This window comes from Ursus arctos, unplaced genomic scaffold (assembly GCF_023065955.2).
Source record: "Ursus arctos isolate Adak ecotype North America unplaced genomic scaffold, UrsArc2.0 scaffold_19, whole genome shotgun sequence".
NCBI lineage: Eukaryota > Metazoa > Chordata > Mammalia > Carnivora > Ursidae > Ursus > Ursus arctos.
The window spans coordinates 56,005,652-56,030,451 of NW_026622863.1; the positions used below are offsets into that span (position 1 = coordinate 56,005,652).

A 24,800-nucleotide genomic window follows, 5' to 3' on the forward strand; every position below is an offset into this window, starting at 1 on the left:
CCAGCTCATTCAATAGAGCATGCGACTCTTGATCGTGGTCATAAGTTCAAGCCCCACACTGGCGCTTGAGTTTAACGTAAAAAAAAAGAAATGAAACATATAAAGTTAGGTTTATGCACAGCGTCCATTGTTTATTCACTCCTCTTCACAGAGTTCTACAGTGATGACACAGTCATCTTACAAAAGATGTTGGGCTGAAGTTGTGTCCAATAATAAACCATAAACACAATTGTAAATGGACTACTATGTAATTATTATGTAAATCCTTACATAATTGTTAGTCATGTTTATAGTGGAGTAGTTCGAGTCCATGAAATAATAAAACGTGGGTCCTGACACAACCTGGATATTATGGGGATGTCTTTGAGCAGAGAACTTCCAGTTTGACATAATGCATTTATCCAGGAATTAACTAAGCATGGAATGTCCAGTAAAGTTCCATGGAAAAGGAACAGTATGTGAGACGGTCATTCAAGAAACTGAACAAACAAAATGATCTCTGGGAAAAATGAAACAGAATGGGGTAAAGTGGAAATGGAAATCAGGTTCGGGTAGCAGGTGTATTTGGGGCCAAGGTATGAAATCTATACATTACAACCTTATAGAGATGGTGGTTGTTGCAAAGATAATTATATGGAGGGAGAGAAGCACAATTTTTTTTTTTTCCTGTAGAAATACCCAGATTAAACTGTAGTGGGAAAAATGAAAGCACGAAGATGTATGGCTCATAGTTTAAAAGACATCAGGTGAGTGAGAGACAACAAGGCAAAATGTCTAGGATAACGTGGCATGGGTTTTGGCAACTGTAGAGGATAGACTTTTCTGTATCACGTGAGGATGACAATTCTCACGTTGGGAAGAAAGACACTGGGGGCACTCATGTCAGTTATGAGGAAGTAAGTGGAGTTGTTGACTAAACCTGTAGCAGCTCAGGAACAGTCACTCGGAGGGAGAGTCAGAAATCCTGTTTGTTTATGTGCAGTTGGTGGCAGGAGGATTTCCACAAGGACAAAACAGTTGTTACTCAACTACAGGAAAAATTACAATATAGCTATCTCTGTATTTACCTACTGAAGCTATAGTAAAATATTAAGGATTCAATAATTTGAATTAGTTTGACATAATGAATCTTGAATATTGAACCCTGTGGCAGAAAAAGAGAGAAACACTATTTTTAAGATGGTAAGAGACACTCAGAAATATTTACCACACATTAGACCACAAATCAAGATGCAATACACATACACTTGTACATGTCTGTGCATGTGTGAATGTGTACGTGCGGGGAGTGTTAGATTGTTATTCGAGTCCTAGTATTGGAAAACTGTACAATAAATATAAGATTAGTACCACTTACAATGATTATAATGACAATCTACATTAAACTCTATTATACAGTCCTGTTGGCAGTTCTTCTAGGTTAAAATGCCATGAGATTATATTTCATTATTTTACTTTAATCCTAACGTTTTAACTTCTGAAAAAAATTCACTGAATAGAATCAAACAATGTTAGACTGTAACAAGAGCTATTACCAATTTATGTTCAATATAATAGTGGTAAGTTGGGATTAGATTTACCAACATGCAATAGCGTGTTCTTCATTACCCATGGTCTATTTTCTAATTTTTCTATCTTCTGTGTAAATTTTCAATAATTCTCTACTTTACCTTTATTTAGGAGGTTTTACACTCAATATCTTCATGTTTCACCTAGGAATTAGAGCACATCTTTCAAAAACAAATCACAGTACTATTTAATGTCTTTATAACAAAAGGACATGAAAACATTACTTACCTTCTCCTGAATTTTTAAAAATTGGTGATAGGTATTTGAAAACAATATTTAAAGATACACGTATAGGTCTTAAAGACAAAGCACAGTAAAATAGCACAAAGTGAACATATCTCTGTATCTATTTTGTAGTTCAAAAAAACAGATTTTCAGCCCAAAAAACCTCCTTGGTAAGCCTCCCAGTTACTACCCATCACAGTAAACAGTAATGTGACATTTAACAGCACAGATCACTTTTCAAAATGCCTGTTCGGCACTTTACAGAAACGGACCCATACAGAATACAATCTTCTATATTTGGCTTCGCATTCCAAATGGTTTCATGAACTCATTAACACATGCCGTAGGTCATTTACCAGCATTAGTTCCATTGTGTGGACTCTTAACGTTTAACAGAATTCCACTGTGTAAATATCTAACAATTACTTTAACCTTTCCACTCCTGATGCACATGTGGGTGGTTTTCAGTTTGGGGCTATTATGAATAGCTCTGCTAGGTAAATTCTAGAATTTGTGCTTTGGTGACATATGCACAGATTTCTGTTGGTTAGATGTAGAATAGTAAATTTCATGGTCATAGGCTTACATCTGTTCAGCTTTTGTTCATACTTCCAATACTTTCCAAAATGGTTTACCAATTTTCACAACCATCACCATTTGTATGAGATTCTATATTTATCAAACATTCTTCAGGGTGGGCTGAAGGTAGAACAGTGTCAGTGAAGCAAACTCCCCAGGCATTTGTCATCAGTGTGTGGGTGAGAATATAGCACATTTGTCTCAACCCTCTTCTGTGTTTCACTATGTGGATGAATTGTTTGTTGGAAAGTTAGAGACATTACTCTCAATAGCCCTGCCTAGGACGTTCCTTCTCTGCCAGTAGGTAAGGCTTATAAAATGTGTCAAATTCAGTGTCCTTTTCCAATTAAAGTTTATTGGAATTATGTGGACAATGTGCACCGCTCCTTCTAGCAATAAAGAAAAATACACTGTTGTATCTTGCCCACCACCACCATCAAAATAAAAGCCCAGCCCCTTAATAGACTTCCGGAGTTATCAGAGACAACGCAAAACTGTGCCAGATCCCACCGTTTGGAGTCTCTGACAAAGGCGTGCAGTCTCCACCTGGAAGACTCCCTTGGGGTTTGGACTCGGGTTTGTTTGTTTTTAAAGATTTTATTTATTTGAGAGAGAGCACGTGCACAAGCGGGGGGGAAGGGCAAAGGGAGAGGGAGAAGCAGACTCCCTGCTGAGCAGGGAGCCCAATGTGATGCAGGGCTCGATCCCAGGACCCCTAGATCATGACCTGAGCTGAAGGCAGATGCTTATAACCAAGTGAGCCACCCAAGCGCCCCTGGACTCAGGTCTGACATAACTAACAGGTAAATTGCTTTTGAAAAGCAGCCATTTGCTTGCTACTGTAACATTTGTCAAAAGTGAAGTGTGACCCATTCAGGACTTGTGACTGTCTGGTGTAACATTCCCATGTTGATGAGGCAACTTGAAACCCTACAACCAACAAGGCAGAGAGGTCCTAGAAGACTTGCTGGTCAAATGGAGAAGGTATATTTAAGAATGCATCCTGACTGGCATCAGCAACATCTCAGCTCTACAGGAATGAGCCGTATCTGCAGCCTGAAGCAGAGCCCCTGGCACCGTGAGGACCTCAGTGGTCCCAGATTCCCCTCATCGTCTGACACTGGTCCACGGACGGTTCTCCAAAGCTGGAAACCTCATGGATTCACTGGGCTGGCTGTTTAGCCTCACTGTCGGACATGCAGAAATGAGAGCCAATGTGGCTGTTTTATTCAGTGGTCAGAATCCAGGATCTTGGGCTAATGCCCACGTTGGAGCTATTTGACCTGCCACTTGAAAAACTACAGACTGAGATTAAGGGCACCGATCTTTATGTAAGATGCAGAAACAAATCAGTGGTGCTGACATAATCATCTGCGTTCACTCATTCAGAAGGCATGGCGGGCAACCTGTTCACTGAAGAAACGGAGTACAATCAAGCTGCCGGTCAAGCCTGTATTTTCTTTTTCAAACTTTCATGTTTTTCTAAAGCAAACTCTACAGTCAATGTGGTGCTCAGACTCAAGGTCAAGACTGGCACGCTCTACCAGGCCAGCCAGGTGCACGCAACCTGTTTTGTAACTACCACGGCATGGGTACCACTGTGGGTCTTCCGGAGGCTGCCATGTTTGGGAGGCCCTCATCTGTTTAAAAAATCCTTTCATCCTGTATCCTAAAGCTTGCTTTCTTCTTACATTCCTTACGAGGTCTCTCTCCCATGACAATCCCAGACTCTACTGCAGTCCTGGGACTGCAAAGGTCACGTGAGGAAAAGGGATACAGGAAAAAAGAGATTAATCAGCTGTGTCTAAGAAACAGCCGGTGCCGTGTTCCCTCACTTTTTGCCTCAGGCAAACCCTCCAGCTCAGGACAACAGGAGACTAGGTTACAAGGGTGAAGGAAGAAGGCAGATGGATGATGGGAGGAGGCTGAGGATAGCCTCCGGGGTGGTATGCTCACAAGATGAAACGGAGAAGCACCTGAATTCGGATACTAAGTCACATGACCCGTAACTAGTATAGGAAGGCGCATGCGTGTACAATGCCTTCCATCAACCGTACGATTCCACAGAAAAGTCCCACACAATGTGCAACTGAACCTTGCAGGGAAGGCGCCACCCCGAAGGAGCAATCGGAGACTTAAAGAGGTCAAACTTCTCCAAAGTCAGGACCCAGAAGTTCTGCCACGAAACCCAAGTAATAATCCTCACACTACGCCAGAACCAATCCTCATGCTCCTACTCTTGTCTTTTTATGTTGTGTGAAAACAAAAGAATCCTCCCACTGCCACTTTAGGAAATGTATGTGTGTGTGTGTGTGTATTTCATTTCAGGGACTGTAGCATTCACTAATACTCCACGCTATTCACCTAGAAGCACAGGGACTGCATAGACCCTGCTCAGAGAGCTTACGTGCACAGTCATGATATTAGAGACCTATAGAAAACCGGTTGTCTTGGGTGAGGACAGCTTCCCTTCCCAAGGCAGGACCTCTCCTTGTATACCTCTGCCTCTTCTGTTGTGTCTTGAGAACTTTGTCCAGAATAAGGAGTTTCTGACCCTGTTCTTAAAGGAAATATGGAAGCTTCGTTCATTCAGACATTAAGAGAATTTCAACGGTGCTTCTGGACTTCCCCTCTCCTCTGACCATCTGCCCACTTCATGCAGGATTAGAGGTGGTTCCAGAACAAAGTATCCACCAATGCATAATAAAGCAAACACTTTAAATACCTGATCCTTTGGTTCTACTCTTGTGCTTCTGACTCAGTTCACAGGAGCAGAGTAAACCGCACGTTATGTAGGTGGAGGCATGTCCCACTTACAGTGTTCTGGAAAATTACCAAGGAGGTGACAAGTTTTAAGAATTTAAGTTTTAAGAATGATTTTTGGATGTACCTATAATGTCCTCTATTCCCACATGAACAAAGAGCTGCACCTGAACTTTCTAAAAGCCACAGCCTATCATGCTGCCTTTTACTTTTTATTTTGAAGTAATTATAGATACACAAAATGTGCAAAGATCATATGAAAAAGTCCTTGTAAACTTCACCCCTTCACCAGGTTCCTCAGATAGTTACATGTTACCTAATATAGCACAGTATCACTCTATGACCCAGCAAACAAATTTATATCCAAAATCAGGGAGAAAATGTTCCTACCCAAAAGCTGTCACTGTGCTGGAGATTCCTGTAAAGACGATGACTAAGGAGTTGGCTACAAACGGGTGCTTGACACTCAAATCTGTGGTCCTTAACCTTCACCTATGACAAAAAGGAAGATATACTGGTAAAGAAAGAAGAAAGAAATTCCCCAGGATTCTAATCAACATCTGTGATAAGAAGACCGTTCCTACTGCCAAAAACCTAGAGGCCATCTGAATGGTTCGCAGTGAATGACTTTCTCCCTTTGGGGGACGCTGCATGGGAACCTGAAGTTTCACCTAGAGTTACCATTTTAAGTGAAAACCAATATTCTTCACTTACGTTTATTTCCCATTAAGACATATTTACTTTGGGGGCGCCTGGATGGCTCAGTGGGTTAAGCATCTGCCTTTGGCTCAGGTTATGATCCTGGAGTACCAGGATCAAGCCCGTCAGGCTCCCTGCTCTGCAGAGAGTCTGCTTCTCCCTCTCCCCCTGCTTCTCCCCCTCCTTGTGCTCTCTCCTTCTCTCTCACTCTCTTGCAAATAAATAAAATACTTAAGAAAAAAATTTTTATTTTAGCTTCATTGGGAGCCTTCTAAGAGTTGAATGGGGAATTCTAAAGAACACTCACAATGTGAGAATCTCTGCTATTGAGGCACTTAAAGTCTTCATTCGTCAAAAATCAGGGATGGGACTACTACTACCTTCATTCTAAGGAGAACTTAGGCACACGAGTTTGAGTGATTTAACTTCACTCCTTCTTTAGCAGCAGACTGGGGACTTAAACTTACTGGGGAGGGTACCAAAGCGCACGATTTAACCATTATGATATCCTGAAACAGCTGGAAGGCCACGTTCTTATAATCATCTAGATCTACGCTTAGGTGTTTTCGTAACTTGCACTCATATTTTAGATTACCGGTATATTATCTGTAATTTTGGCTGTGACCAGGTTCCATTTATGTGCAAAGATTTCTTTTATATGCCATTACCAATGATTCATAATGCTTCTGAGACCTTAACAAATTGGATACTCTGATTGCAACACAATACATCGAGAACCTACACCATGACCAAGATGGACTCAATGACTGCAAGATTCAATCAGCATTAGTACGGTAACAGAGTCCTGTGTTTTTACGCCAGGAACAAGACAGAGTGGCACCTGTCACCAGATCTTCTGAACTACCGCATATGATGTGCCAGAGTATGGTAGATAAAATGCTAAGGTGCAATAATACCAAGGCTGCAGGATACAAGGTCACAGTACGAAAGTTAACTGTCTTCCTAGGTAACAGCAAGGAACAAGTGACTTGAAAAATAAAAACAAATCACCATTCACATTAGGACCAAAACAAGAAGTTCCATTACAGACACCATCATGGCAACACGTGGAAGGTCTGTGATGGAGACATAACATCATTAACAGATTTTCAAACACAGGTCCAAATTCAATAATAAAGTAAACCTCATCACGAAATCTAAACGAATAAAATGACTGTATAAACTGAAGGTAAGTGGGCATTTCCACAGATGCCCCTGCTCCTTTGATACCCATTGTCTCAGGAATTTTAAATCATTTTGACTTTTAATTTTCCTGCAGAGTTTGACACTTGATTTGATTCATCTTCAAGAACTAAACTTAGTTCTCACTAGTTAGAATCCTCTCCTGCACAGTACATTGTACAACCTACGTAAGCAATTTACCACATGTTGTGTTTGTTGAGTTTTCTCCACCATGAAATCTTTGGTGATTCCTGAGGTCAAGTCATGGCACAAAGGCCATGCCATTCTTCTGGAAAGTTTCTTTGCAGTATGCATTCCTTCATGACTCCAAACATGAGAACATTTAATAAAAGCCTTACCACAGGCTCTACATCTATATCTTCATTCTATGTATATTCTGGTGTCTACTCAGGCTTGAATACTGCTTAAAGGCTTTGCCACATTCACGACATCTGTATGGTTTCTCCCCAGTATGAATTCTCTGATGAACTGTAAGGCTTGAATTCTGACTAAAGGCCTTGTCGCACACATTACATTTATAGGGTTTCTCTCCAGCATGAATTCTCTTATGTTGAGTAAGATTTGAACTCCCGGAGAAGGCCTTGCCACACTCATTACATTTGTAAGGCTTCTCTCCAGTGTGAGTTCTCTCATGACCCCAAAGGTGTGAACGGGTGATAAATTCCTTACCACACTGATTACATTTGTAAGGTTTCTCTCCAGAATGGATTCTTTTATGTTGAACAAGATTTGAACACTCAGAAAAGGCTTTGCCACACACATTACATTTGTAAGGCTTCTCTCCTGTATGAATTCGCTCATGTCCCCAAAGGTGTGAACGTATCATAAAATCCTTACCACATACATTACATTTATATGGTTTCTCTCCAGTATGGATTCTCTGATGCCTTGTGAGGTTTGAGAACCTGTTAAAGACTTTGCCACACTCATTACATTTGTAAGGTTTCGGCTCAGAATGAATTCTTTGATGAGTAGCTAAGGTTGAGCAATGGCTGAAAGTCTTCCCACATTCTTTACATTTGTAAGGTTTTTCTCTTTTGGGTGTTTTCTGGTGTTCTGTCTGTAATGAAGAATGCGTAAGAACCTTCCCATATTTGTTAAAAATGTTGGTTTTGACACTAGAAGGAGTTCTTTGAAGGGGTGAAACTGAGGACTTTTTGGCAGACTTCTCAACTTGATTACCTTCATGAATCTCCTCTTGGGTTTGAAATCGCTGTTCAGCCAGATGTGAATGAAAGCTTAATCCAAGCCTATTGTCCGAACAGTTCCTATGCTTGCTTCCTGAAGAGCCTACCTTGTATTTTAGTGCCTTATTCGTCATATCATGTTTATAATATTGAGATTTACTATTTCTTATGGAAACACTATGCTTTCCAGGGAAATTATTCCAGGATTTGTGATGTTGTTGGTCTTCTCTACAAGTGAGATTTTTATAATGGGATGTAGTCATTCCTTTGTAATTTTTTTCTTCATATAACCACTGAGTCTCAAGTTTGTTCACATCTTGCTGGACTTCCCTCAAACCAAAGTCATCAAAGTCACGACTTACATGTCTTTCCAAAATCAACGTTTGGAATAATTCTCCATTATTAATGTTGTCTTTTGGTGGTAATTCTTTCCTCATACATCTAGTAGAGATATCTGTAATATATAAATAATGATAGGCTCCATATTAACCAGAGTGTGAAGATGGATATTTTATATGAAAAAGTATTACACAAGGGGCAACCCAGGTGTCTGCCTTTGGCTCAGGTCATGATCCCAGCATCCAGGGATTGAGCCTCACGTTGGGCTCCCTGCTCAGTGGGGGGCTTGCTTCTCCCTCTCTCTCTCTCAAATAAATAAAATCTTAAAAAAAAAAAAAAAGAAAGAAAGAAAGAAAGAAAGAAAGAAAGAAAGAAAGAAAGAAAGAAAAACTATTACACCAAAAGTAGAATTCAAAATTAACAGCTATCATGTTTCTCAACCATGGTGTGCAATGTTTAGAAACACAAAAAACATAAGATTCCTCAGTAATGGAAGAGTGATTACACATAGGTCAAATTATTTTCAGGGAAGCCTATTTGAATGCTCTGTGATCAAAAGTTCCAGTGCCCAGAAATAAAGGAATTTTCCACAGGCACCCCAAAGCCTAAAAACCTCATAGGAGGGATATAGGTGAATCCTACTTGGGGAAAGGGGAAAAAAAAAAAAAAAAAAAAAATATATATATATATATATATATATGTGTGTGTGTGTCAATTCTTGAGGGGCACCTGGATGGCTCAGTCAGTTAAGTACCTGCCTTTGGCTCAGGTCATGATCCCAAGGTCCTGGGATCAAGCCCTGCATTGGGCTCCCTGCTCAGTGGAGAGCCTGCTTCTCCCTCTCCCTCTGCAACTACCCCTGCTCATGCTCTCCCTCTCTCTCCCTCTCTCGTTCTGAAATCTCTCTCTCAAACAAAATCTAAAAAAAGGTCAATTCTTGAATACTTGTTATATAGAGTATTAAAATAACATTCAAGGATAATAAAATATTCTTCTGAATACTTCTTCCAAAAATACACCCATGCAAAACAAGCATACTATAATGTAATGATCAGTGAAAAGTGGTTATATGCCATAATATATGTAGAAATTAATTATATGTTAATCATAATAAAAAATAATAAACCACTTAGTGACCCAAGGTGAATCCAGAAATAATTAATAAATATGTTCATTTATTAAAAAATGTATATAGACTTCGGAATTCTAAAGAGCTCACCCGTAAGAGAAAAAGAAAGAGGCTGAATTTCAGGAGAAGCACAAAATATCATAAATGGAAAATATGTTGAAATCACCCATTGTGAATAAAATCTGACAAATATGTGATATTATAGAGATTAACAATGGGGAACTGTGACATCAAAACGGCAAAGAAGGGAACTCCAGGAGACTCCAGCAGGAGATGAACTACCAAAAACTGTCAGAATGAACTTTATAGGAACCCTGGAAATTAAGCACAGGATTCCAGCAACAAGGCACACTCTTAATCAAGAAAAAGGTAGCTGACTCTGTGCCCGGCACCCCAGCTAGGAAGTGGCCTTGAACACAGCAGTCTGCAAGGGGTACAGGCTTCCCAAACACACGGAACAGATGGGCTCTTCAAAGAATTGTGACTGGTTATCTGCTTGTTTTTTTAATCTGCCTGCTGGCTCCCTGAAGGACTGGCTCAAACGCTGTCTGGCCTAGCTCAGATCTCTACCGAGGTGGAGGTAATAACCAGGGGCCATTCGTCACAAACATTTAAAGGTAAGTCTAGTAGCCACTGCCACCTAGGGCAGGGATGACAACTGGCACAAACAATGGACAAACTGAAAACCCTGAGGAAAACACTGGAGAGGGAGGTGCGCTGGGGAGTAAGGCTTTGAAAATCCCCCACATGTTCCAGGGACCCCAGAAGGCTGCAGGCATGTCCAGGACCAGACACCTGAGAAAAGACCTGAGAAGCCCCCAAGCACATACCTCCTGCTGACCAGCAGATCCTGAGCAAGCAGAAGTGAAGGATAAGGCACTGTTGTCTTAAACTTCTACCCTGTGTGTTTCCTGCGCTCCCCAACACACACACACACACACACACACACACACCCCTCATCTACAAAGAGAGAAAAGTTGATTTGTTTTGTGTTTGGATCCAGCGGTTTCAGGAAATCTGCTGAATCACTAGCTGACCAATAAGCGAACCAAAGGCATCATCAGTGGCTACACAATGGCTAACAAAGAAAATACATCACACAAAATTTGTTGAGGGAAACAAACACACACACAACAACCACAAGAGACATAAAAAAAAAAAAAAACCCTTGGAAGGGAGAATATTACTATTTTCAAAGTTTCAACATATTCAAAATGTCCTGTTTTTAACAAGAAGTTACATAGGAGACCACAGAACAATAAAGCAGGACCCATACAGAAAAATAAATATTAAATACATAACAAAACCGGGCCCTAAGCAATCCCAAGTTTTGGACTTCCTAAACACACACTTTAAATCAACTATTTAAGCTAAAGGGAATGATGGACAAAGAATTAAAAAGCAATCAGGAAAATACTGTATAAATAAACAGAGAATATCAATAAAGAGACAGAAGGTGGAAAGAGAGACTAAACACTTTCTGAAACTGAAATGTAAAATACCTGAATTGAAAAATTTCATAGAGAGGTTCAATATCAGGTCTAGTGAGGTGGAAGGAAGATTCAGCAAACTGGTAGGGAGATCTGTTGAAATTACCGTGTCTGAGGAGCACGAAGAAAAAGACTGAGTATAAATGAGCAGAGTTTAATGGTGCTGCAGGACAACACCATGTGGGCCAACATATGAACAATGGGAGCCCCAAAAAGAAAAGAGAAAGAGAAGGAAGCAGGAGGAATATTGGAAGAAATCTGGTAGACAATTTCTTAAACGTTAAAAGACAAGACTCCACGAATCTAAGAACTCAGTGAACACGCAATTAAGAAAAACTGCAACAGAGACGCACACTGCAACAAATCATAATCGATATGTGAAAGAGGAAGGTATGAAGAGAGATCTTGGAAGCAGGAAGGGAGAAGCATCACGTACAAAGGACACACAGCAACTTTCAGAGCTGATTTTTCAGCCAAACCGTGAAGTCCAGAGACAATGGGATAACATATTTAAAGTGCTGACAAAAGAAAACAAAACAAAAATCCGTTAATTAATTCTATCCCCAGAAACACCATCCTTTGAAAATAAGGGAAAAATTAGGCTTCCAAGAGAAACAAAAGGTGAGGAAGTTCCTTGTAAGTAAAACAGCACTGTAAGAAATGAAAGATGGAATACTTCTTAATTTATTCTCGGAGACCAACATTACTTCCCCCCCCCCCCCCCAGAGAGAGTGAGTGAGTGCTGGAGGGAAAGAGCAGAGGGAGAGGCATGGAGAGTCTTAAGCAGACTCCACGCTGAGCCTGAGCCCAATGCAGGGCTTGATCTCATGACCCTGAGATCAGGACCTGAGCTGAAACCAAGTCAGACCCTTAACCAACTGTGCCCTCTTGGTGCCTCTGAGGCCAATATTATTCCGATACCAAACCAGACAAAGACATCACAAGAAAAGAAAACTACAGAATAGTATCCCTTATTAATACAGTTGTAAAAGTCTTCAAAAAAACACCAGCCAACTGAATAGAAAGGATTATTAAAATTACACAACAAAGGGGCACCTGGGTGGCTAAGTTGGCTGAGTGTCAGCCTTTGGCTTGAGTAGTGGTCTTGAGGTCCTGGGATGGAGCCCCATGTTGGGCTCCCTGCTCAGCGGGGAATCTGCTTCTCCCTCTTCCTTTGTGCCCTCCCACCCCCCCCATTGCTTTCTGTCTCTCTCAAATAAATATATAAAATCTTAAAAAAAAAAAATTACACAACATAAGAGGGACTTGTTCCAAGAATTCAACAGTGGAAGGTTCAACATATAAATACCTATAAACATAATAATTCATATTAACAGTAAGATAAACAGAGAAAACCGACATAATGACCTCACTGTATGCAGAATATTTGAAAAATTCTAAAACTCTTATGACAAAAACACTTAGCATACTCAGAAGAGAAGGGACTTTACTCAACCTCTTAAAAATTATTTGTGAAAACCTATAGTTAATATCCTAGATGAAACAGTGAAGATTTCCCCCCAAGATAAGAAATAAGACATGGACATCCATTTTCATTGATGGTACCCAACAATATTCTGCAAATTCTAACTAGAGCAATAAAACAAATGAGGAAAAAAAAAAAAGCACATATACTGGAGAGAAAAAGGAAAATCTCTCAGTGTGAAGATGTCATAGATCTACATATATAGAATTCCATGAACTATCCCCTGAAAGACACACACACACACACACACACACACACACACACACCCTTCTAATGTTGTAAGTGATGTCGGGAAAGTTGCAGGATACTCAGTTGTGTTTTATACACTATAATGAACAACTCGAAAAGGAAAGTTTAGAAATGATACCAGGTATAATGAACCACCCAAAGGATAAAATGCCGTGAAATAAATTTAACCAAGGAGGTGAAAGACCTGTAAGGCTGAGAATTGTAAAATGCTGCTGAGAGAAATTAAACATGTTTACATAAATGGAAAAGACATAAAAAGAATGGATTGGAAGATTTCATATTTTCAAAGATGGTAATACTGACCAAAGAGTTCTGGAGATTCTATACAGACACCACCAAAATTCCAAAAACCGTTTCTGTAGAAGTGGAAAAAGATGATCCAATAAATATGGAACTGCAAAGGGCCCTAAAGAGTCCAGACAATATTGAAAAAGAAAATTTCTACAGAATAGATAAACAGAGACAAAACACAGGCTGGTAGTTTCCAAGGACTGGAGACAGAGGAAAATGTGGAGAAACTGCTTAATGGGTAAAGAACAGTAAACTGGAGTGTTGGAAATACACAGCCAGACAGAGGCAGTAGCTAAACAACTGCTAAATGTGTGAAATGCCAATGAATTAATCACCTTAAGATGGTTAATTTTATGTTATGTGAATTCCACTCTAATAAAGTATTCTTTTTTTACATTATTTTTTAAAAAGATTTTATTTTTTTATTTGAGAGAGAGAGAGTGCGAGCAAGAAGAGAGGCAGAGGGAGAGGCAGAAGCAGGTTCCCGCTGAGCAGAGAGCCCAACACGGGGCTCAATCCTAGGACCCTGGGATCATGACTCGAGCTGAAGGCAGACGCCAACGGACTGAGCAACAAAGGTGCTCCCCTAAAGTGTTCTTTTAAAATAAGCTAACTAGTGATTAATTCATTTTCCAATTTCCAAATTTCAGAGGCAACACCATACAAACTTAGGAGACCAGGAAATCAGGGACAGCCAATTTAAATTTTGACACTAAGTCTATTTATATAATGTAAAAATAATAGTTTCTCTTAGACTGGCTGCTTCTTGTTACCTGAAATTCTATCCTGGATCTCTCAACATAAATCTGCACATGGAACAGACATGAGGTGAGGGATGCTTTTACTGTATTAGTAATCATATAATTATCCTGAATAAATAAAAATTACCATGCACCTGCCCCAAATTAATAAATCCTGAATTCACGAAGACTATCAGGAAACAACAGGTAACCTTAAGGGTCAGTGCATTAACACAACAAGGCATAACTTCTAGTGAGGACAGTATTATCAGTATCAGTTAAGGGCAGAAACAATATTTGCCAGTTTCAGGAGATTCATGCAGCAAGTGGCTGTGCAGAGGTGACCAACAACATAAGAAACAATAATGGCCAGAGAACGAAACACTGAGATATGGATCAACAAGGACAATGTGAACACTAATTAGAGTTCAGGTTAAATAAAAGATGGAAAACAAAACAATCATCTTTGGTTAGCAGAAAAATGGGATTTCCAGAACCTTACAAAATTTTGTGGAAAACTGGGTCATAAGTAACAGTGATGAATTACACGAAGTACAAGAAATGGGTATTTATCTATAAAATAAAATTAGGGGGCGCCTGGGTGGCACAGCGGTTAAGCGTCTGCCTTCGGCTCAGGGCGTGATCCCGGCATTACAGGATCGAGTCCCACATCAGGCTCTTCCGCTATGAGGCTATGAGCCTGCTTCTTCCTCTCCCACTCCCCCTGCTTGTGTTCCCTCTCTCGCTGGCTGTCTCTATCTCTGTCGAATAAATAAATAAAATCATAAAATAAAATAAAATAAAATAAAATAAAATAAAATAAAATAAAATAAAATAAAATAAGATATTTAAGTATTAGTTCAATATACACCAAGACTTTCACGGCAAATCTACATAGGGAAATTATTTCTTAAAAGAAAACAGTTGAGCCAAAATTTAAAAAGTCTATAAAACTCATATAAAACACAAGTTATGTTAGACAAATTAAAATATACCATAGAAAAATGAAAAATGACAAATTAAAATATACCATAGAAAATCTTATATAACTAATTATGGATGAATTTCCTCTAATTCTGGGAGGAACACAGTCACTTCAAAACAAAAGTATATTCTCAAGATATCCAAGGTTCCCAATTTAAAAACTCCAAATCCATTCAAATGAGAAAAGTATTTTTTTAAGTTTATTTTATTTTAGCAATCTCTATACCCAATATGGAGTTAGAACTCATGACCTGAGATCAACAGTCACACACTCTTCTGACCGAGCCAAACAGGCACCCCAAGAAGTGTTTCTTAAGAGTCAATTATAAAGGCAAGCAACACTCATGGAAAAGGATAACTACAAATGTATTTTCCCAATTCTAGAGGTTACACAGGTTTTGGTAAAACACCTAATCAGCTATAACCCTTAACACTCAGGAAGGAAATCTTATAAAATATATCAACCAACATTCATCCTTCTATCAAACAGTCCCACAAAAACCAGGTATAAAACAAAGAACACTAATGAGTGTCATCAAAAACACAGAACCAATGATTAAATACAAAAATAACAAGTTGATTTATAATACATGGAACACTGCAGATCAAAGTAAAAGCATTTTCAACTACGGAAATGGGGTAGAGTTCAATAAGGTAGGCATCATGAACTCATAAATTCCCCCAACACTAAATCAACATGTTATTTGTTGAAGAAGGAACAACAGCACACACATGGAATGAACACTGTTCCATGAACAATAGTTTGGTCAACAGTCTCACAGATGGGATTATGAATGCAATTTTCTCCCTAGAATAAATTCCTGAACATGTTCAGGATGCCTGGGTGGCTCAGTCGGTTAAGTGTCTGCCTATGGCTCAGGTCATGACCCAGGGTCTGAGATGGAGTCCCACGTCAGGCTCCCTGCGCAGTGGGGAGTCTGCTTCTTCCTCTACCCCTCCCCCCTACTTGTGATCTCCCTCTCAAATAAAGAAAATATTTTTTTTTTTAAAAAAGAGCACAACTTTGTTTTTTAAAAAACTTCCTATACTTCTTCATGCAAAATCAAGGGGGATGAGCCTTAGCGTACTCCATCAACATTGCCACAATGTCCTCGAGAGACACTTTGCTGACACACCAAAAACCAGAAGGACAACTGGAGCCACAAGCCAGGCTCTTCACGCTGCACTCGATCTCAGCATCGTGGAACATGCTGACCACTCTACTCAGGTGCTTCAGGGCCCACGTCTCTACTTGGCAGGATGATGCTGTGACACCTAAATATAAGTGTTCTCCATCCAGAACGTTCTTTTACCCAGTTAAACTCCTCCTGGGAGAGTTCACCACAAGTCGTCCAGCACCTAAAGGCTGGGTTAACAGCAGAAAATATGAGGCTAAAATTTCAGACACTGAGGAACTGTATTTCAGAACCAAGAAAATTTCAGAGGCAACACCATACAAACTTAGGAGACCAGGAAATCAGGGACAGTCGAGGGTTTCCCACACTCCAGACTAGGGAGGAGCTGCAACAGGGAGACACGGAAAAGACAGGAAATTAAGGAAGGGGCTCTGATTCTGTGGGATGTTCACACAGGACCTGGCGGTCTGCCTACAGACTCCAGGCTGAGGGCCCAAAGCCTGAGATACAGTCCCCATGAAGGACTGGGAATCAAAGGTTCCCGCACCCCCTCTCCATACAGCACTGCTGAACAGCAATCTCAAGACGCCCCTCTAGTCCCAGTACACACGCCCCTGAAGGGCAAGAGTGGAAACGAGGATCTGGTGGAGGCACGGAACAGGCGAGGGCTTCAGACAGCCCATGCTCCTGCCTGGAGTCCCAGATGCAGAAGAGCAGCCGATGTCCCCATCCTGACAGGTCACTCAGCACAGGAAACGGGATGCAAACTGGAGAAGGCCCCACTCAGGACCAGGGGGAGCCTCAGATCAGATCGTGGGGACTGAGTAGGGAAGGAGGGGCTAAGGAACGAACAATGCCCCTGCGAAGAGCCCTCCATGTGCTCCCCAAGGTCAAACAGTAAAGACCTCTAAGGGACAGAGAACAGCCTGTCCGGGTCATGTTAGAGACTCTGCCCTTGTTGCTGACAACAGCTGCACAACCACCGAGGGCGGAAACATACACGTACAAAGAAGACAGTGGAGGAGAGAGAGAACAACAAGCTCCTTTGAGAGCCTGTGAGAAATCAACTCTTCTTTTCCAACCACCTCTCCTAGCTGGGGAGAATGTTCCAAATGACATTTCTGGAAGCCACTTCGTCTCTGCCATCTGCCCCTTACTTGTGTTCACATCTTTGACGCCTTCCCACACACCCGGGTTTTGTGGCTAGTTTCACCCCACTCCTGGCGTGCCAGGGCTCTCCCTTGCTCCACAGGGGAGATAATATTCAGCTCAGAAAGAGATTCCTGCTGACATGGAAAACAGTAGATGACGTCCTGGGTTCTCCCCAGCCCTTTGTCAGCTGAGACCAAGGACATTCATTACAGGCAGGTCTAGAATAGCGTTTCACGAATTTGTTCAGTGACACCCTTCTTCCTAATGCTTAAATGTTTGACATATACAGATATCCAGTTCTCTTCCCAGAACGACTGACTCAAGATTACAGGTGTAAAACCAGCCATTGGGATATTATAACGTTCCGGCGTAAGGTCTTGTTCCTCCTCAACTTCCAGCACCACCACTAACCTGCAGGGTCATCTCGGTTTAAAATCCGGATACCACACTGGGAAGCTTTTCATTTCTGAATCAGCAGGGCTTCAATCTCAGTCAAGCAGGGAAGGGGCGCCCAAGAAACTCCCAAGAGAAACACAAAGATATACCAGAGCAGTTCCCAACCTCTGGAGGGAAACTGTCCTCACCCAGGGAGAGCAGGTTCCGGTAGTTCTCCACCATCACGTCCCTGTACAAGGCCCTCTGGGCAGGGTCCAGGCACTCCCACTCCTCCTGAGAGAATTCTATGGCCACATCCCTGAAGGTCAACCGTCCCTGAAATGAAAGCACATTTCACCAAGAAGCTATTAGGAAACTTATTTCATAAAAATGAGAGGAGGAGAGAGGTATAAGGGTCAATTAGAAATGAGTGCTTCAACAGATCCACAAAAGATCATTTTGAGCAAGTCATACATCCCTGATTTTGATTTGTTACACTTTTCCATCACAGGATTTCCTTCAGCTAAACTGAGGGATTTTACAATATTGTGCCAGATAAAATACCCAAATGCAAAACATCAACAAATGGTAAACTATATGCAAATTCTAGATAGTATGTTGTATACACCGAATGACAGCTAATTTCTACATGAGCGATAGCATGAGTAGTGTCTTCGGGGTTGACAAAGTCTATAGAAGTATCAATGAAAGGTATAAATTGCAAAATGGGAATCTCATAATAAAACCATCTGAAGTTCTGAACACTTCCCGTATGGTAAGCATCACTCTAATGCTTTATAAATGTTAACTTGTATAAGGACATTGCAACCCATTAAATTAGTATTTGTTCCCACCTTACAAAGGACCGAACTCTGTCACACACACTCCAATGAACATGCCTCTGATCAAACAGGTAATAAATGGCAGAGCCTGCACCTGAACCACGTGGTCAGGCTTTACGATGGAACCCATATCAGCACAGAGTGAAGTAATGCTTACAACAGTAAAAGTCTGTTGACAGAGGGTTTGCTAATGGAGAAAACCTGAAACAAGTTCAAGGCTGAAACCTAAACCTAGATAAAAGGTCAATATATATGCATGCACGCATATATGCACACACACCGTATTCCTACCGCTATTATCCCACTCCCATGATAGTATAGAAATAAATTTAAGGCCATGGAAAACGTGTCAGATATGGAGTGACGATGTCTTTTTTACACACCACGAGCTACTGTTCACGCACAGGTGTGGACACAAAACACACACACTGAAAATAACTGAAATCAAAATACCAGTCTCTAAATGACATCTATTTTTACATAAATCTTCATTATCTATCATTTTGTTACTAATGTGCATTTCTGGTAAAATAAACATGTGCAAATTGTATTAGATGTAAATAAAATGGCCAATGTTATTCTATTTAGTTTGCTTACAAAACAACCCTGTGAACACATTTTTTTTTTTAAGTAATCTCTACTCCCAACATGGGGCTCAAACTCACTAATTGCAGATCAAGAGTCCCATGATCTACCCTCTGAGCCAGCCATGCACCCCCTGCAAGATGTTTTAAAAAACAGTAACAAGTACTTTTGATCTCCATTAAATACACATATGGAAACACGTGAGCTGGAATCTGAGGGAAGGCCCTGGGGTGATCATGAGCAAACATGTCAGGAGGGACACTTCAGAGTGTGATCAGCAAGGCCACATGGAGGTGAGGACACAGGACAGAACAATGAACCAAGATACGACTTTACCTGAGAAAGAGTCATTCCTGACTCCTGGGCTTTCCTCCTCTGGGCTTCTCTCCCGGGCAAGATGGGTCTTGAGACGTCAATCCTGAGTGTCAAATGTATGCTGTTGAGAACTCGGTCAACATACACCTTTCTGTGCCACAACCACACACACAGGAAGATCCCCCCACGTGGGAGACAGCCCTCTGCTGCCCACTGCCCCAGGAGGGATTCAGGGACAGTAAACTGCTACATGGAGACCAGCAAGTGAGTGTTCCGACCTCTTCCTGCAGAACTCGCCCCCTCCTGGTGAAGCACACACATGAGCTGCGGCAGTGGGGAGCTGGGGTGCACTAAAGCTCCCTTTAAAGTCACAGACACGCCCTGATAACACCCCATGCAGAGAACAGCCCCCTCACCTCTCTCTAGATTAGGGGCCACTTTCAGTCCTCATCAATGGATGAGCCAGAGCCCTGGGGCTCAATGCTGGATATAGATTAGAATCACCTGGGGCACTTTCAGCACCACTGACGCTGAGCCCCATTACCCCAAACACAAGAAATCTCTGAGGACTGGGTTCAAGAGGGATCTGCAAAATGCCTCAGCAATCCCATGGGAAGTCAGGGTGGAGCACCGGAGACCAGCCCAGCGCCCCACCCACCTGTGGCTCTGCTCTCTTCTGGGACCATCCCCCATAACCAGACAATGGAAGAGGAAGGAGCAGAGATCCATGCAGAGCAGGCATTACAGGCCAGAACGCAGGGTGGGGGGGAGGAACATGGCAGGGTCAGAGATGGCCCCACAAGAAGGTGATATCACAACAAACATCTGGGGAAGGAAGTGCACCACCTGCATTTGAAGAGTCAGAGAATTCTAGACAGAGGGACCATCCTCAGGAAAGCCCTGAGGCAGTGCTGACCCTAGCCCCAAGAACAGCAAAGACATCTGTGGGCCTCAATCCCAGTGTAGGAGGAGGAGACATGCAGGGGATCAGGTCACAGAAGTAGGGCAGGAATGTCTGGCCGTGGTCTTCAGATACTGTTCTCCTCTATCTCAAATGAATTTTGGAAACCATGTAGCCTTTCACCCAAATTAATGTCTTCTTCTTCTTCTTTTTTTTTTTTTTTTTTTTTAAAGATTTTATTTATTTATGTGACAGAGAGACAGCCAGCGAGAGAGGGAACACAGCAGGGGGAGTGGGAGAGGAAGAAGCAGGCTCACAGCGGAAGAGCCCGACGTGGGACTCGATCCCAGATCACCAGGATCACGCCCTGAGCCGAAGGCAGACGCTTTAACGACTGCGCTACCCAGGCGCCCCTAATGTCTTCTTTTTTATTCTATCGTAAGTGAATACAAAAACAATATGCTATGTATTTTGAAAACCTGCCAAGATCGTCACCTAAGCCCCAGGAAGGATGGCACTGCTCTTACCTGGGAGGTGGAGGACTGCAGGGAACACTACTGGGGGAGTTCAGGAGGTCATGTTTGCACACTGTAAGGTGGAGATGCCTGTTAGGTGTCCCAGCAGAGACGTAGAGGAGACAGATGAACAACACAATCTCGTGTTTAGGGTGGAGGTCTGAGATGGAGTGTGAACCTAGGAGACCTCAGAGTGTTTAAACCCTGAGATACAGTGATATGGAAAGTCACCGGGCGTAGAGAGAGAAGAGAAGAGGTCCAAGACTAGTCAGTGGGGTACTCCTCCAGTCACAGAGGAGAACTGATGAAAAATCAGCACAGGAAACTGAAGTTAACAAGGTGGAGAGAAGAAACACACACACACAGATGATAGATAAGATCTGTCAATACTGAAATGTCCGAAAAGCCATGAAAAAAAAAATGTCTTCAAAGGAAGGAGTGGTCACTGTTCAACATGTTTCTGATCAGCTAAATGCAGAGTTAATTACCCATTCGATTTACAACACTGGAGGACATTACTGCCTCTGACAAAGGGAGTGAAATAGATGAGAAAGTCTGTTTGGGGGTCAAGAGTCAAATGCAAACAAGACTGCAGCGTATAGACAAGTTTTCAGTGTTCTGCATAGAAGAGCTCTTTGTATCTTTTCACTATTTCGAGTAATGTTATGACATAGAGTACAAATACTTGTTCTGGTCCGTTTTCAACTTCTTTGAGTATATACACAGAAGCACATTGGCAGATTATATGGTAATTCTATGTTTAATTTTTTAAAGCTATCTTATGATGCAAATAATTATAAAATGCACAAGCCTTATAAACAGTTCAGTAATTCTCTTTCTCAACTGTTCAATTCAAACAAGCAAATTTAAAGTTAAATACGTTACGGAGACACAGGTCACTGTATCACAACTGACTCACCCATGTCCCATTAACCACCACTCACCCAGATCTGGGTTCCCCTTCTTTCTCCCTCCGAAGGATCTGTTCATGTCTCTTTTCTGATTTTCTCCACTGTTTCTCCTTCCCTGTCATTCCCCCGTCTCCTCCCTTGCTTTCTCCCCGTTTCTCTCTTCCTTTCCCTACACCCACACTTTCCGGGGAACTCTTGAGACCTATTTCACTTTCCCATACTCCTGCCCAAGCTTTCTGACTGTTCCCATCTCCATCGATTTCGGCCTCTCTCTCTCCCTCAGTCCCCATCTGTGTCCCTTCTGCTCACCCGGTTCTGCTCCCTCTGCCCACTCACTGGCACCCCTCTGGCTAAGCTCTCGCACAGCTGTTTCTCTCTTGGCTGTCATCCCTACCGCCTCTGTCCCCGCATCGCCGGCCCACAACCATTTTCTCCTTCCCACTGCCCGCGTGAAGTGCCTCGCCCTTGTTGCCCCACTTCTGTTAACCAAGGGCCCCTTCTCCTGGACCGCCTCCCCTTCCTCCACATTTCGCTCTTTGCTCTTCTCCGCTTGCGACTTTCCCGAGTTCTCGTCTTCCGCTCTTTCGGCCTCGCTGCAAGTCCCTCCCGCATCCTCTATTTTGTCGTCTCTAATTTACGGACCCTCTCACTGATCTTTCCTCCGCCATTCTTTCTCCTGCTCCCCCTCTCTCCCTCGTCTGCCGCTGTCCTGGCCTCCCTTCCGCAGTCACGGCCTCCACAAGGCTCCCCATCCTCGCGTGGGGGAGGGGACCTGCTCCGTGACTCCCTGCATCTTCCGCCCTAAATCCCGCTCCCCAACGCCCGCACTGAGGACGGTGCCCTTCCTGGGCATCGGTCCTCTCACTACATGCGGGGCTGCACGGGAGGGGGTCTCAGGAGGGCGGCGGGGTCTGCGCAATCACAGGTCTAGGGACACACTCCGCGCCTCTACGGGCCGAGCCGGGCCAGGCTGCGGGGGCGAGGCGCACACGCCCATGTCCCTGGACTCCCGCGGCGCGGGGGGGAGGGGTGCCCAGGGACGGCGTGAGGCAGGGAGATAACGCGGCAGGCGGCGTCTGAAGGCCCGAGGGCCGGGAGACCACAGGCCGGGACCGACTCCGAAAGATGTGAACCGAAACGCATCGGCACCCCCGGCTGGCAGCGCCGCCCACAGGGCTCCGTGTGTCTCTCCGCGACGCCGGACTTACCGCGGTGCGAGGCGCGGGCGAGGGGACTCTAATGTGCGTGAGACCCCAGGCCCCAGGGGTGTAGGGCTGGGGATTGAGATTCTGACGTAAAAATTAGAAAGTTAAAAACCCTCTGATGCCGATTTGACCTTCGCTCCCGGCTAGCCGCTTCCGGGTCGGCGAACAGTTGCGCGTGCGTGCAAGTGGGACGACGGGACTGGAGAAGGGCCTGTGAGGAGCGCTTCCGGTAATGGGCGGGATGCGAAGTGTGGCCTGGCCAGGATGCTTACCGCCTCTGGGCGGGGTTGGGGCAGATTCTGGGTGGAGCGTCTCTGGCAGCGCCGGGGAAGCGCGTACTGGTCAGACCTTCGTCCTGAATTCGGCGGGCGGGTTGGGGCGGAGATTCGCAGAAGCACTTCCGGTAACGGGAGGGAAACGGCTACGGTCATTGGAGCCAGGACGGCAGTAGGGCGGAGCCAGGCGGAAACTGGACGTAGAGCTTCCGGCGACGGGCGCGCCCGAGGGGTTGTCTTGGCTGGGCGGTCAGAGTCGAGGCCGCGACCGTTGGGCGGGGCCTGGGTAGGTCGTCGACGGAGAGATTCGGGCGTTCTGGGAACATTAATGACCCGGGGCAGGATCTTGGGGACGCAACCAGGACCTCGGGTGGGATCTGGATGGGGCCTGGTTTCCTCTGCCCCTGCCCCCAGTACGTGTTTTTGGAATGTCCATCCCTTCCAGTTTCTGTCTCGTCCTGTGTAACGGGACTGCTGCCTGCCCATTTAAGTTGACGTTTTCAAAAGTTTGAGGTAAACGTTGGAGTTTTGTGGGCCACCTGTGTTGAAAGCTAACGTGGTTACGTTTTATTAAGGTGGCATTTTATTAAGGTGGCATATTAAGGTTTTATTAAAGTGACATTCCTGAGAAACTGTTTTGACAAGGAACAAGTGTTGGCAAGGACGTGGAGAAAAAGGAACCCTCCTGCAGTTGGCGGGAATTCAAACTGGTACAGACACTGTGGAAGACAGTATGGAGGCTCCTCAAACAAAAGTAGAACTACCTTCCGACCAGTAATGTAACTACTTGGTATTTACCCAAAGACTATAAAAGCATCAATTCAAAAGGATTTATGCACCCCTATGTTTATTGTAGCGTTATTTATAGTAACCAAGGTATGGAGCAGAGAAGTATCAGTTAATAGAGGAATGGATAAAGAAGATATGGTGTGTGTGTATACACACACACAATAGAGTATTACTCAGCCATAAAACAGTGAAATCTTGCCTTGTGTAACAACAATGATGGATCCAGAGGGTATTATGCTAAACGAAATAAGTCAATTAGACAAAATAGCATATGCTTCAGTAATATGTGGAATCTAAGAAACAAAATAAATGAACAAAGGAAAAGAGAGAAACCAATTTAGGACTTTGAACTACATAGTACACACTGAAGGTTGCCAGAGGGGAGGTCGATGGGGGGGATGGGAGAAATAGATGACGGAGATTAAGAGCACACTTGTCATGAGGAGCACTGTGTAACATATACAATTGGTGTATCATTAAATGGTACACCTGAAATTAGTATAACACCGAATGTTAACTATATTGGTATTAAAAAACCTGGGGCATCTGGGTGGCTCAGTCTGTTAAGTGTCTGCCTTTGGCTCAGGTCATGATCCTAGAGTCCTGGGATTGAGCCCCATGTCAGGCTCCCTGCTCAGCGGGGCATCTGCTTCTCCTTCTCCCTCTCTGTCCCCATCCCTGCCATGTGCTCTCCCTCTCTCTCAAATAAAATAAAAAACTTAATGCAAAAAAACTTCATTTAGAGATAGACATGTGCATCCCAACAGGTGAAATGTACTGAGTGGTCTGGGACCAGGTGCTCTGTGGGGAGTGACGTGAGGCCATGGCTGGATCCAGGAATGTCATTTCCATTTTTAGCCCCACTC

General features: G+C 43.1%; 1 protein-coding gene across 2 annotated transcripts; it reads right to left on the reverse strand.

Moving 5' to 3' along the window:
• Positions 1 to 105: 105 nt before the first annotated feature.
• LOC113249794 (zinc finger protein 677-like) lies at positions 106 to 23,230 on the reverse strand. Of its 2 annotated transcripts, none has more exons than XM_048224138.2 (4): positions 23,143 to 23,230; positions 19,360 to 19,441; positions 17,806 to 17,932; positions 106 to 8,679 (listed from the first exon to the last, which is right to left on the reverse strand). In XM_048224138.2, exons 2-4 carry the CDS (start codon positions 19,372 to 19,374, stop codon positions 7,391 to 7,393), a joined length of 1,431 nt encoding a protein of 476 aa, XP_048080095.1. In that variant the 5' UTR covers positions 19,375 to 19,441; positions 23,143 to 23,230; the 3' UTR covers positions 106 to 7,390. The 2 variants fall into 2 exon arrangements, with proteins under 2 accessions (XP_048080095.1, XP_048080094.1); XM_048224137.2 differs by lacking the exon at positions 23,143 to 23,230 and adding an exon at positions 22,874 to 23,117.
• Positions 23,231 to 24,800: the final 1,570 nt, after the last annotated feature.

What these genes read in the sequence shown, in the direction of transcription:
- LOC113249794 (XM_048224138.2), bottom strand. An exon ending in CCGGAACCTGCTCTCCCTGG is followed by an intron (nt 8,680 to 17,805) that starts GTGAGGACAGTT and finishes TATATATTACAG; the next exon opens with ATATCTCTACTAGATGTATG.